This window comes from Stegostoma tigrinum, chromosome 3 (assembly GCF_030684315.1).
Source record: "Stegostoma tigrinum isolate sSteTig4 chromosome 3, sSteTig4.hap1, whole genome shotgun sequence".
Taxonomy (NCBI): Eukaryota; Metazoa; Chordata; class Chondrichthyes; order Orectolobiformes; family Stegostomatidae; genus Stegostoma; species Stegostoma tigrinum.
Genome location: NC_081356.1, coordinates 94,730,312 through 94,745,143, shown reverse-complemented (window position 1 = coordinate 94,745,143; position 14,832 = coordinate 94,730,312). Strand labels below are relative to the sequence as shown.

At 40.1% G+C, this 14,832-nt stretch overlaps 1 protein-coding gene across 12 annotated transcripts in view; it reads right to left on the bottom strand.

Moving 5' to 3' along the window:
- The window catches only part of mef2cb (myocyte enhancer factor 2cb), a 301,354-nt gene that overhangs the window by 32,022 nt on the left and 254,500 nt on the right, over positions 1–14,832 (bottom strand). For all 12 annotated transcript variants that reach the window (XM_059644758.1, XM_059644757.1, XM_048526644.2 and 9 more), the window contains one exon: positions 8,257–8,307. In XM_059644758.1, the coding sequence (XP_059500741.1) occupies positions 8,257–8,307 (51 nt within the window). The remainder of the gene's footprint in view (positions 1–8,256; positions 8,308–14,832) is intronic.

Genomic DNA, 14,832 nt, shown 5'->3' with positions numbered 1-14,832 from the left:
AAAAAAAATGAAAATATTCTATGGCTCATTTCTCAGGGCAATACCTTGATCAACCACAGTCAACTTGCCTAGTTTAAAATTTAAACAAAGCTTATTAGTTAACTGCAAGTCGTTATCAATGAGTACATTCGCCTTGGCATCACTTCCACCAATCAGAGTTCCATTGCTAATCAATCAGAATTCTCCTCTTCTATAGCATAAGTATCACTTTCTCTTTACATTTGCATGCCTTACAAATTGTCCTGCTGAATGAAGACAAAAAGCAATTCTCAAATATGTCTTCATTCCATGAGCTTTGATGTTAATTAACAGCCTATTGTGTTGAACCATTTCAGATTGTTTCTGAACGCTCATACAAACTAAATCCATTATTTTATCCTGTCTCCTACTTTCTTTAGTTACTTCCTTGAAACATTCAATTATGATCATCAGATATGATCTATCCTTTACAAATCCATGTTGTCACTCTCTAATCAATTCAAATTACTCTAAACATTCAGATGCTTCATCCTCAATTACAGATTCCAATAACTTGATGAAAAGAATGAAACTGTTCTTTCATGTCTAGATATGGAATTGAGTCTAGCCTAAACTGATGATAATCACTCTGCTGACTGTGAGTGTCTCAATCAAATTGGATATTCTTAATGTAATGAGTATATTTTCACATCACAAGCCTGGTCAGAATTCAGAAAAATGTCTATAATTGCCAAATCTATAATTAATGTAACTCAGTGTGCAAAGGCTTGGTGAACAAATAGACATGACAGATTCAATTCTGATGTTATGTACTGAGGTAACTTGAAAGTGGCGAGTTCAAGCAGAATATTTTACTTCCTTATTTTCCCAGAAGACTCCTCAGGAATTGACACAGATCATGTCAAGCCACAGCAATCCTCAAATCGCAGAATTGAGATAGTGAACATGTTGGTATCAGCAATAATGCAATATTTGAGAATAAGAGTCCAAATCAACATGTTGAAGTAAAAACTTGACATGCTTCATCATAAATCTACAAGCAGATTGAGAATAAAAGAAAACTGTTGACACAGATTGAAAATGTTGTTCATACAAGTAAAAAGGCCACTACTGAGACAGGATAATGTAATGTTTTAAAATTTGTAGATGACACAAAGTTGGGTGGAAGGGTGAGCCATAAGGAGGATGAGCTATGTTTCTGTACAACTTGGACAGTCTGAATGAGCAGGAAAATGCACAGCAGATGCAGTATTATGTAGATAAATGTGAGGTTATCCACTTTGGTAGCAATAATAGGATGGCAGATTATTACAGATAAATTGAGAGAAGAGAATGTTCAATGAGACCTGGGTGTCTTTATGCACCAGTCATTGAATATAAGTGCACAGGTGCAGCAAGCAGTAAAAAAAAGTAAACTGTATGTTGACATTCACAGTGAGAGGATTCAAATGCCGGAACAAGAATGTCTTGCTGTAATTATACAAGGCATTAGATAGGCCACACCTAGAATATTATGTCCAGCTTTGGTCTCACTATTGGAGGAAGGATATCCTTGCTATATAGGGAGAACCAGAAAGGTTTACCAGATTGATTCCTGGGATAGCAGGACTGATGTATGAGGAGAAATTGAGCTGGTTAGGATTGTATTCACTGGAGTTTAAAAGAATGAAGGGGATCTCATAGAAATCTATAAATTTCCAACATGACTAGATGGGTTAGATCCAGGAAAGATCTTCCCAGTTGTGGACAAGTCCTGAACTAGGGGGTTACAGTCTAAGGGTAAAAGGTAAACATTTTAGGACTGAGATGAGGAGAAATTTCTTTAGCCAGAGTGGTGAGCCATTGGAATTCACTACCACAGAAAGTGAAATGAAGCTATTATGTGTTGTTAAGAAGGAGGTAAATATAACTCTTGTAGCTAAAAGGATCAAGGGATATGGGGGAGAAGGCAGGATTAGAGTATTGAGTTTGATGATCACCTTGAACAAACTGAATGGCTGAGCAGGCTTGATGGACCAAATGGCTTACTCCTGCACTTATCTTTTATGCTTCTATGAATGATGAACATCCAATAACTAATTCTACTGCAAGGAAGAAACTGCGTGTTTCAACAGGACAAGACATCCTTATGAAGAAATTCAATAAGATTAAAGGTCCTCTTGGTACTGCAAAAAAGCAATTGCCTGTTTCAGCAGAAAAAGCACTCTCTCCAAAGGAAATACAAATGTTTGAACATTGTTCAATTTAAAAGGACCTACAGATCTCAGGATATCAGGAGGTGAATCAAACCAGTAAATTAACAGACTTCCAAGTTTAACGAAAGTGAGCTCTGGAAAAATAATAAAACCTCCAGATTACCTCTGTTTGCAAGCTCAGATGCTTGGGGGGAGATGGAGATGTGATAAATGTAATTATTTGCAAAATGTATGATATTAATAATAGGAAAAGCTTTAACAAAATGTTACTTGTGGATCTGAAACTGAGGAATGTTTTAAACATCACCCACTTGGCGACATCATATGGACTTGTAGGCAGAACCACCTACCTTCTCAGTGGAGTGACACCTCAATGTCTCTATAATAATGTCTACCCTATGAATGAAATCTGTAACTAGTTGTTAATTTGCAATAAACTCTCTGTCATTAACTACAAGAGAGCACAAAGTGGTAATCCTTTACCAAGACAGTCCAAACAGGTCCTATTGTTTTCCACGCTTAGAAAGGATGAAAGATCTAATCTCATAAATGTGTTGTTTTAGCACCATTATAACCCTTGATAATGTACTTCCTCAACAAGAACCACAGACCAACTCTTTGGCAAACAGCATAAATGATGTGGTACTATTTTACCAATCGGAAGATAAAAACATACCAAGGTTTGAGCCTAACTTTGTTATAAACTGGCCAGCATGAGATACAGTTACTGAAGTATGATCCTGAGCTCCGCTGGCAAGTTGTTTGCTACACATATAAGGATTCCATGATAGCTATTTGTAATAAATTGAAAACAGAGAAATCGTCACTTATTCATGATAAAGGAAATGATTTATAAAGCATTAAATCTGCTGATCCATATACATTTGTAATGTATTTAAGTCATTTGACACTGTTTTATTAACATTAAAAATCTAATTTGTATCCTGTTAAAATAATAACAAACATGAAAAATTCTACCTTTACTTTCTATTTTCTCTATTGCAGTTCACCTATTCTATGTAATTTTAAGTTATTCAACCTAGCAATTTCTTTACTGTTTTTTTAAAGCTTACTTTAATGTGGCAAATATAATGCTATCTAGATTTATAAATAGAAAGCTGACAAGAATATGAATAAGGTTTTCCTTTTCTAAAGTCAATGTACCAAGATTAGGGTTAGCATATCACATGCCAGTAACTGAAAAGAACATACTTTCCAAGTTAAAACTATGGTGTTCTGCCAAAGAAAATGGTTCCATCAAAGAAGACTGCCAACATACAGTAGGCATTAGCAATAAAGCACTAATTTAAATAAAATGTAAAATGAATGTTAGATTTTCCATTTATCACAACAAGCAAATTCTCCAAACTGCTTTTACAAAACAAAATACATCGCTTAAAAGATTGTTTCATGTGACTTTACTTGTTATACAATTTTAAAGCTAAATAATAAGGACTGAACACATTCTGTTTTAAAAGGCATATGAAGAAGAAAGATTACTTTTTATGCTTTCTATTAAAAACTGGTGGACACGAGACTAATTCAAAACTTTACATTCTCTGAACATGACATCAGAGCTGACAGTGAAGTCCCCTGAAGACCATTCACTCCCACAGCCCTTTCTGCCCTTTGACACTGCAGGCAATATAAGTAAGCCTCATATGGTTATTCTGCATTGAACACCAGATTTTTAAAATTAGACGTTATTTTCCATTGCACATTTAATAAGAAATGATGAGGGAAAGGCTGTAGATGTCATATACATGGACTTCAGTAAGGCATTTGATAAGGTTCCCCATGGCAGGCTGGTGGAGAAAGTGAAGTCACATGGGGTCCAGGATGTGCTAGCTAGATGGATAAAAAAAAACTGGCTAGGCAACAGGAGACAGAGGGTAGTAGTAGAAGGGAGTTTCGCAAATTGGAGACCTGTGACCAGTGGTGTTCCACAGGGATCTCTGGAACCACTGTTGTTTGAGATATATGTAAATGATCTGGAGGAAGGTGTAGGTGGTCTGATCAGCAAGTTTGCTGATGACACTAAGATTGGTGGAGTAGCTGATAGTGAAGGGGACTGTCAGAGATTACAGCAGAATATAGATAGACTGGAGAGTTGGGCAGATAAATGGCAGATGGAGTTTAACCCAGGCAAATGCGAGGTGATGCATTTTGGAAGATCACATTCAAGGGCGAACTACACAGTAAGCAGAAAAGTCCTAGGGAAAATTGATGGACAGAGAGATCTGGGTGTTCAGGTCCATTGTTCCCTGAAGGTGACAATGCAGGTCAATAGAGTGGTCAAAAAGGCATATAGCATGCTTTCCTTCATTGGGCGGGGTATTGAGTACAAGAGTTGGCAGGTCAGGTTGCAGTTCTTTAGGACTTTGGTTCGGCCACATTTGGAGTACAGTGTACAGTTCTGGTCACCACATTACCAAAAGGATGTGGATGCTTTGGAGAGGAGGTTCACCAGGATGTTGCCTGGTATGGAGGGTGCTAGCTATGAAGAGAGGCTGAGTAGATTAGGATTATTTTCATTAGAAAGATGGAGATTGAGGGGGGACCTGATTGAGGTCTACAAAATCATGAGGGGTATAGACAGGGTGGATAGAAAAAAGCTTTTTCCCAGAGTGGGGGACTCAATTACTAGGGGTCATGAGCTCAAAGGGAGATATGCGTGGAAAGTTCTTTAAACAGAGGGTGGTGGGTGCCTGGAACGTGTTGCCAGTGGAGGTGGTAGGCGCAGACTCGTTAGCGTCTTTTAAGATATATTTGGACAGGTACATGGATGGGCAGGGAGTAAATGGACACAGACCGTTAGAAAATAGATGACAGGTTAGACAGAGGATCTTGATCGGCGCAGGCTTGGAGGGCCGAAGGGCCTGTTCCTGTGCTGTAGGTTTCTTTGTTGTTCTTTGTAATACATTCATGATCAACTTTAATTGTGCTTTCAGGGACTTTGGTCATTTTTAGATAATTGTTTATTGTGTCTGACTGTGGGCTTATGCTAAATATGTGAAAAAGTTTATAGTTTGAGCTGGTGCATGTGCAAAATAAGGGTTTATCTACATCTCGTAGCATTGTAACTCTCTTCGATCTAAAATACAATGTCTAATGTCAAAAGTTGACATGGCCTTTATCATTTTTAATCAAAAGAAACGTAATATGAAGAAAACATGGAACAGATTTGTTAAGCTAATATTTGTTAACAAAAACACTCTCGTCAACTTATTGTTTTTATTGGCCTGTATTTGTAATTCATTGTGTTTTATAATCTATGATACAGAACTGTAGACAATACATGTGAACTTTTGTGGTAAAGGCAAGAAAACACCACCCACAGTTCATAGGCTAGGCAGAAATATAGCTTAACAGTGCAAATTTTTAACTAGTTTTCACTGCAGAGAAAGAAAATACAAAAAAATCCTATAGCATCACTTTTCATTAATTTTATACTTTAAACTTTTAACTGTACAAGGATATTTATGGTGTACTTTTCTCATCAGAATTTTTCTCTTTTTTGGTTATCCTAGTACATGTTAGATGCAGCCAAGAACACAAATATGAAAGTTGTCTCTGGTGCCTACCAACACTGCTCTCAGCCAGTTAAGAGAAGGCATGTGAAAATAGCCCATGATCAGCTGTCTTGCCAACATTCCCACCCTCCCACCATTGGACAAATGCCCAGATTTGTGAACATGCTGGAAATGCTGAGAATGAGATTTATGATTAAAAAAACAAAGATTACAAACTCACCTAAACATATGCAATAGAATTTCAGATGACATACATCAAAATATGCCACAGTTTTCAATCAAAATAAGTGAGATACATCAGAAACAAACAGCGATTGTCAGCTCTGGGACAGTGCTTCATTCAACGGTTTCTGCTTGCAATATGTTTGAGATTAGCAAATTAGCAGAATTGAGTGCAAATCTTCAGTCCATTTTTAAAAAAAATTCAAGTGTGGGATGTGGGCATCTCTGGCTGGCCAGTATTTATTGCCCATCCCTCGGTTCCCTTGAAGTGGTGGTGAGCTGCCTTCTTGGACCTCTGGAGTCAACATGCAGTAATTGGACCCCCAATGCCCTTAGGGAGAGAGTTGCAGGATGCTGACCCAGTGAGAGTGAAGGAACAGTGAAATATCTCCAAATCAGAATAGTGAGTGGCTTGGAGGGGATTTTGCAAGTGGTGGCGTTCCCAAGTACCTGCTGCTCTTGTCCTTCTAGGTGAAAGTTATTGTGGGTTTGGAAGTTACTGACTAAGAATCTTTGGTGAATTTCAACAGTGCTTCTTGTACATGGTACACCTTGCTGCTACCAAACATTGTTGGTGGACGGAATGGATGCTTGTGGTTGTGGTACCTACCAAATGAGCTGTTTTATCCTGGATGGTGTCAAGCTTCTTGAGTACTGTTGTAAATTCACCCATCCAGGCAAGTGGGAAGTATTACTTCACCCTCCTGAATTGTGACTTATTGACTGTAGGCAGAGTTTGGAGTCAGGAGATGAGTTACTCGCTGCAGTATTATTAGCCTCTGACCTGATCTTATGACCACAGCGTTTATGTGGTGAGTCAAGTTGAGTTTCCAGTCAACGGTAACTCCCTAGTTGACAATGGGGAATTCAGTGATAGTAACACCATTGTACATGGAGGGGCATAGTGGTTAGATGGTCTCTTATTGGTGATGGTCATAGCCAAGCATATGTGTGACATGTATGCTACTTGCCCCTTGTCAGTCCAAGCCTGGATATTGTCCAGATCTTGTTGCATTTAAACATAGACTGCTTCAGGGGTCGTGAATGGTGCTGAACATTGTGCAATCATTGGCAAACATTCCCACTTCTGACCTTCTGTTAGAGGGAAGGTCACTGATAAAGCAGCTGACTGATGGTTGGGCTTAGGACACTACCCTGAGGAACTCCTGTATTGTTGTCCTGGAGCTGAGATGACTGACCTCCAACAACCATAACCATCTCCCATTGTGCTAAATATGACTTCAACCAATGGAGAGTTTGATGCCTGCTACACTTTTATTCCAGTTTTGCTAGGGGTCCTTGATACCACACTTAATCAAATGTGGCCTTGATGTCAAGGGCTACCACGAGTATTCAACTCTTTTGTCCAGGTTTGAACTAATGCTGTAATGAGTCAGGAACTGAGTGGTCTTGGTGGAACCCGCATTGGTCATCAGTGAGCTGGTCACCGCTGAGCACAGGCTGATAGATAGCACTGTTGATGTCGCCTTCCCTCACTTTAGAGATGACCCAGTGTATACTAATGGGTTGGTAATTGGCTGGGCTGGATTTGTCCTGCTTTTTGTGTGTAGGACATATCTGGGCATTTTTTCACAGAATAGGGAAGATGCCAGTGTGATAACTGTACTGGAACAACTTGGCTAGGGAATTGGCAAGTTCTGAACACAAGCCTTCAGTGCTATCGCCAGAAAGTTATTAGGGCCCATAGCCTTTGCAGAATTCAGTGCCTTCAACCATTTCTTCATTTCATGTGGAGTGGATTGAGTTTGCTGAATTCTGGCACCTGTGATGCTGGGGACTGAAGGAGGCTGAAATAGATCATCCACTTGGCACTTCTGGCTGAAAATTGCTGCAACTGCTTCAGCCTTATCTTTTGCACCGATGTGTTGGGCTCTTCCATCATTGGGGATGAGGATATTTGTGGACCTTCCTCCTCCAGTGAGTTGTTTAATTGTCCACACCATTCAGAACTGGATGTGGCAGGACTGCAGAGCTGAGATTTGATCTGTTGGCTGTGGGATTGCTGAGCTCTGTCTGTCATTTGCTGCTTATGCTGTGGTGCTGTTCCTTATTGCTTCACTGCAGTGCTGTGTATTTAGTTTCTTAAAATATTCATTCACTGGTAAGACAGTATTTATTACCCCTCCCTAACTGTCCAGACTGCACGGTTTTGATGTAGCGTACTACTGTGCTGTAGATGTCTGAATATTCCAAAGCATAATGTCAAATTCAAACCACACGCATTTCATTTAAAACAAAATTGCTAAAAATAAAACAGTCAAAACTTCAGATGAATTAAGTGTTAAGACAATTAAATAGTGTTGTACCTGCACTGGTGCCTGCACCAGTAGTTGCGAGGTCCCCACCCAACAGGCCACCTAAAATTGAAAACATACGTTTTGATTAGGAACAATGACAGGAAAAGAAAACACAACAAACTCAGGGTGAATACTGTTGATAGAGAAAATTTTACAATATAAAGCCAGAGTTTAAAATGGTGTTTCGCCCAACAGGTTGATGATATAAGTCTGATGTGTGAGTAAAGATACTTAGCATGTTTTCCACTTTTGAATGCCAGTTTGCTTCTCAATTACACTAGCTAGCATCAATACAAAAAAAAGGGCCAAATAGAAAAGTCTCTTCTTGTCAGTACACTATCTATCCATCAGTAAGTCCTCAGTTATGCCTTCTCACAGTGATACAAGGAATCTGGGTCTCTCATGGTCCAAGGCTAAAGCTTCAGAGGTACTTGGAGCTGTCTGGTTCATGTAGTGGTCATGTCCACTGGCATGTGGACATACCCTAGCACACATGAACCAAACTCCTTGCTATTGGTAAATAGTTTGACTCTCTTGTGGATACCTCAGGAGAATGGAAGGCTAAGGGAGTAAACACTGACAAACTATCTGAAGCGGAGCCCGAAGGTAATCTGATGTCTAAATATGTTTTCTTTCTGGCAACGCCTGTAACCAAGATGACAGTAAACTTTCTGCTTTGCATTTCTTTGTGCTCAGCTGTGAGAGGGAATTTGACATTTGTGTACCTCAGGTTTGTCCCCTGGGGAAGACACTCTTATTTCACTGCAGAGCATTAATACAACACCGGAGACAGCAGGTGCAAGCAACGTGTCCAACGCAAACAGTGTAGAGGATGGAGCATATGTGTCTCTAATAGTGACAGAGATCATTGTGTCTATTCCCACCCATCTCAAGTCAGGTAGACTCTGGTTAGTAGGGAACAAAGCTGCTATGGTTCATCTTCTCAATAAGTATTTGATACTTCAACCAGTGAATAGAATTCACACAGAATCACATCAGGTGAACAAATGAAAAGAAGGAAAATGCCAATTTTTCGAATTGAAAGTTGCAGTGTCAGGACAATAAGCACTGATAGGACTGATAAATAACTTCTGGCTGATTGAAATCATATACAGGATAAAATGGAGGAGCAAATTACCGCAGATACTGGAATCTGTACTGAAAACAACAAATACTGGTGATAACAGCCAGTCAGACTGCATCCATAGTGGGAAAGCTAACTAACATTTCAAATCTAGATGGCTCTTCATCAGAACCGAAGAAAGTGTGGAGGCTCCAATATTTCTGCTATAGTTTGGGGAGGGTGGGGTCGGAGGGGTGTTAGTGGTGTTGGGTGCTGGTGGAGAAAAGATGTCGCTAGTTCAGGTCAAGTGTTTGGAATGTGAGAATAGCAGGACTTGAAAGGACAAACACTCCTACTGGGATGGGGGGTGCGGGTGGGCAGGGGAGAGAGTACAAGCTGACAGAAGGTAACAAGCCAAAAAGAAAGGGAAAGAAATGGTTCACAATGTGAAGGCTTTGAACTCAATATTAATTCCAGGAGGCTGTAAAGTGCCTCATCTGAAGATGAGATGTTGTTCCCTCAGTTTGCTCTGTAAGTCACTGGAACACTTCAGCTTGCTGAGGACAGACATGTGGGCATGTAAGCAGGATGCTGCAGAAGGTCGGGGTCATGCTTGTGCACAGACTGGGGGAGTTCTGCAAAGTGGTCACCTTGTCTGCATTTGGTTTCTCTGATGCAGAGTAGGCAACATTGGGGGTACACTTAGTAGGTTCAGCACTAACATAGATTTCTTACAAGAGACCAGGCTTGCCAAGAACTGATTACTGAAAGAGCAATATTATATAGCCATCCAGCAGGGGAAAGAATACAGAGGAAAATCCTGGGCAAGGGGTAGGATACTCTTAAGGCTACAGCCACTACAGCCCCCACAGAATTTAATTTAGCTGCATACTTTCAACGTGGAGAGCAGCAACAATAAATTGGAATTTGATTTTACTGTTCAGAACAAAATATTGGAAAAGTAGAATAAACCTCCAGTCATAGCATTAAAAATGACAATCTGTCATAGCAGGAACTAACAATCCAATAGCTTCACAGACAAGTATATGGCAAGATCAAACAAGGGTGAAACTATTGCCAATTTCAAAGCATTTCAGACCTTGTAAGAGAAGTGCAATAGGGTTAGGATCCATGAAAAAGTTGAAATTCAAGGACGGCAAAAGGTATATCTTAAGAAAATAGCACATTTACTGGCTGGGAAAGGCAGACATAAGCCAAGTACTTACAGCTTGGAGTGACTGTTGCTGCATGAGACACAGTTACAATAAGGGAAATCAAGGGCAATGTAAGCAATTTAAATTGAGGTTGCACCACCAGAAACATTATAAAGTGGGAATTAAAGTGCTAAGCGGACAAATTAGAAGTCTTAACAGACAGGATCCAACAGAAGAAGAATGTAAGGTGACTACAACACTACAATAAGAGTGGCAGTTGCTTAACTGAAGCCATGGTTATGGCAGGAAGTAATAATCAGAGTCGGAGACACCAATGTTTCATTGGAAAAGCCGTTAAAGCAAATGGGAATCTTCATTCAGTAAAGCTATTGAAGAGGATAGGAATCATTTAATAGGCCATGGTAAATGGGAATCCTCAATTTTAGATGAAAATCCTCCAGTAAACAGAACAGAAAAAAAAGTGTTGCTGAACTGCACAGCTAAAAGTCTTTAAGATAAAGAAAATACAGTAAGATTGTGATACAGCAGATTCAAAAGCCTTTTAGATAAAGAGAATAAAGTAACACTGATATAATGCAGGATTAAAAAGATTTTAAAGCACAGACATTAAAGCATTGTTGAGGCACAGCAGAATTGTAAAGTATAAGGTAAGAATAATCAATGATCACATTTGGAAAAAATACCAGCAGAAATAAGACTTAAGTTCAGAATTAGGTCAGATTGAACACAAACTGGGCATCTTGGAGAAAACAGAATTGCTTCCAAACATGACACTATATTTGCAGCTGAACAGTGAACACACTTTTGTATTGAATTGGGACTGTAGCTGGTGACATTTTAAAGAAGACAAATTTGATGAAGTTTGACAAGCTTTTGGCATAAACTTTAATCTTGGAACGAATAAAATTCATGAAAAACCAAGATTTAACAGAAGCATTTAGCATCCAAGGGAAATCTTTCCATGATTTCACGAATGAGTTCTTCAGATATGTGGGAAATTGTGCCAATAGAGCTTTGTAATCAGAACTCATCATAGACAGGACATTTGTCAGAATTGCTGACTAAACATTGTCAGACTTATTCCAACTCAAGGTTTGATTTCAGAGAAAGCCGCTCAAATGGTGAATATTGCACCATAAATTAATCAAGTTCCTGCTTGTTAACTTGCAATAAACTACATCTTGTTTAAGATAAGAGTCTCCTCTCATTAGACTAACTAGTGGTTTTCCTCTACTATATTAGAGGAAGAAAGCCCTATAGACCTCAATCAAAACTTAAGATGGTGGCAGCAAATCAACCTTACAGCAACTTAGGGTGCAACTAGCTCATACACCATGGTGCCACCAGTGATTATCTGAACATTTAATTTAGTTGCACTATTAGAAGCAAGATTGGGAAAATGCTGGCTGATTTAAGGTGAGCATCACTTTTATGGAACATGGTAAAATAGGAGCTGGAGGAGGTCATTCCTTCTGTCGAACCTACTCCATCATTTACCTCTACCATAGCTGACCACCTAACTAAAGACCATTTTTTTCATACTAATCACATAATGCTTTACACTATTGGTGTCTAGAAATCTATTGATCTTCATTCTGAATGTACTCAATGACTGAGGTCCCATTGCCCTCTGCGATAAGAGAATTCCAAAGAATTACCATCCTCTCAGCAAGGAAATTCCTTTCTTCTCAGTCATAAATTATTCATTCCTTATTCTGATATTGTATCACTTGGTTCTTGACCATTCTCTCCCTAGCCAGAAGAACAATGCTTTTTGCACCTACCCTGTCTAGTCATTGAAGAATTTTGTTAAGGACCAATAAGTCAACAGGTCTGCTTTCGCTATTTAGAAGAGATTTGAGTGAGAAGACTCTGAATGCACCAAGGGTCACTCATAATAATGCGCATCAAATCTAGGCAATGTGTTAATAACTACTTAGTTACAGCTTTGCCAGAATACCCAGACATTTGTTCACATAGGGAGTGTTAGGGACATTTTGGAAGGCATCAGAAAGGTAACAAGTCCATGGTCAAATAAAACTAAAGTGGGGAAGGCCGTTGCCAACTATTAGAAAGACGAGTGGAACACTTTCTTGAATTGTACTCTAGGGAGAACAGTGGGTAAGCATTAACTGCAAAGAAACTATGGCTGTCATGGTAACTGTGGAGATTGAGCACACTGAGTAAAAAAGTTATTGAATCACTTGACAATAACAAAGCTCCACATGTTAATGCAATGCCACCTGAACTCATCAAGCAGGGGAAACTGGCACTTCTATGGAATCTGCATAGGCGTCTGTGTCTCTGGACAAGGCTCAAGGATATGCATGAAGTGAACATTTTACCTTTGCATAAGAACAAGTGCAACAGCAGATACTGTGGTAACCATTAAGGCACACCCCTCCCCACCAAGCATCAAGGGAACATATATTGTCCATGTTTCCCTTTTCTAAAAACAAAATATTTCTTAGGTAGTGCTGAGCTACCTTTTTGAACAAATACAGTCAATCTAGTTTAGGTACACCTGCAGTGCAATTTTTTTTTACACATTGATCGATGCAGGTGAGTGTCTTGGTGCTCTTGTTAGCTAACAGAGGTTGTTGCTTGGAAACTGCTGTAGAAGGAGCCTTGGTGAGTTGCCAGAGTGCATCTCGTAAAGGGTATACAATGCAGTTGCTGGTTGTGGAGGCAGTTAAACTTGAAGCTGATATACTGGATGGGGTGCAAATCTAGTGTGCTGCTTTGTCAGAGATGTTGTCAAGCTTCTTGTGTGTTATTGTAGCAGTACTCATTCATTCAGTCAAGTGGACAGTGTTCCGGCACACTCCTGACTTATGCCTTGTAGATAGCAGGCGCGCATTGGGGAGTCAGGTGATTAGTCAAGGAGCCTCAGAATTTGCAGTCATTGAGCTTGTCTTTTAGCTACAATACTTAGTTGGTTGGTCCATTTCAGTCTCTGATCACTATTGTATCCAAGCTGAATAATAGAGTATGAAATAACGGCAGCTTTACTGAGAGCACCAAACTGTGAGCCTACCAAGCCTGCATCCATCTGAGAACTTCTCTCGATTGGGAAAACCTGAACAACATATGCTCTGCAGTATAATAAAATGTGAGGCTGGATGAACACAGCAGGCCAAGCAGCATCTCAGGAGCACAAAAGCTGACGTTTCGGGCCTAGACCCTTCATCAGAGAGGGGGATGGGGGGAGGGAACTGGAATAAATAGGGTGAGAGGGGGAGGTGGACCGAAGATGGAGAGTAAAGAAGATAGGTGGAGAGGGTGTAGGTGGGGAGGTAGGGAGGGGATAGGTCAGTCCAGGGAAGACGGACAGGTCAAGGAGGTGGGATGAGGTTAGTAGGTAGCTGGGGGTGCGGCTTGGGGTGGGAGGAAGGGATGGGTGAGAGGAAGAACAGGTTAGGGAGGCAGAGACAGGTTGGACTGGTTTTGGGATGCAGTGGGTGGGGGGGAAGAGCTGGGCTGGTTGTGTGGTGCAGTGGGGGGAGGGGATGAACTGGGCTGGTTTAGGGATGCAGTAGGGGAAGGGGAGATTTTGAAACTGGTGAAGTCCACATTGATACCATATGGCTGCAGGGTTCCCAGGCGGAATATGAGTTGCTGTTACAGCAACTCATACCCCCTCTCTGATGAAGGGTCTAGGCCCGAAACGTCAGCTTTTGTGCTCCTGAGATGCTGCTTGGCCTGCTGTGTTCATCCAGCCTCACATTTTATTATCTTGGAATCTCCAGCATCTGCAGTTCCCATTATCTCTCATATGCTCTGCAGTGACTTGGCTGAACCGTTTCCACCTTTGCTTTCTTAAACATACCCTCAGCATCTCTTGTCAGGACAAACGACCAACTCAAAGTACCCAAGTGATGCTAATTTCAATAGTATACAGTCAACATTATGTCAACACCATCTATACAGTTTCAGCTACAGCTGAGCGGCATGACTCACAGCTTTCAAGCATGTGATGCACTTCGGAAGCATTCCCCTGATATCTATAATATGCAAGATCGTGACTAGTCTAAGCAAACATAAACATGTAATAGCCTTTGTGGTCACATGGTCAATATACTCTATTTATTAAACTTTAATTTTTTTGTTACATACATTCACTCAAATGCTTTTTAAGTCTTTGAAAGAGCTGTGAACAAATGGTAACTCATTTGAAATTTACAACTTTAAAAAAATAATAAAAGCTTTAATAACAGGACGGTGCAAAGCTTAAAGTCTCATTGTCATGTTACGGCTACAAGCTAATATCTCAGGGGGTGATGTTACTGCCTTGTGTTGAGTAAGACTGAAGAATGATTTCCCTCCATTGAAAGCAATGAGAACACT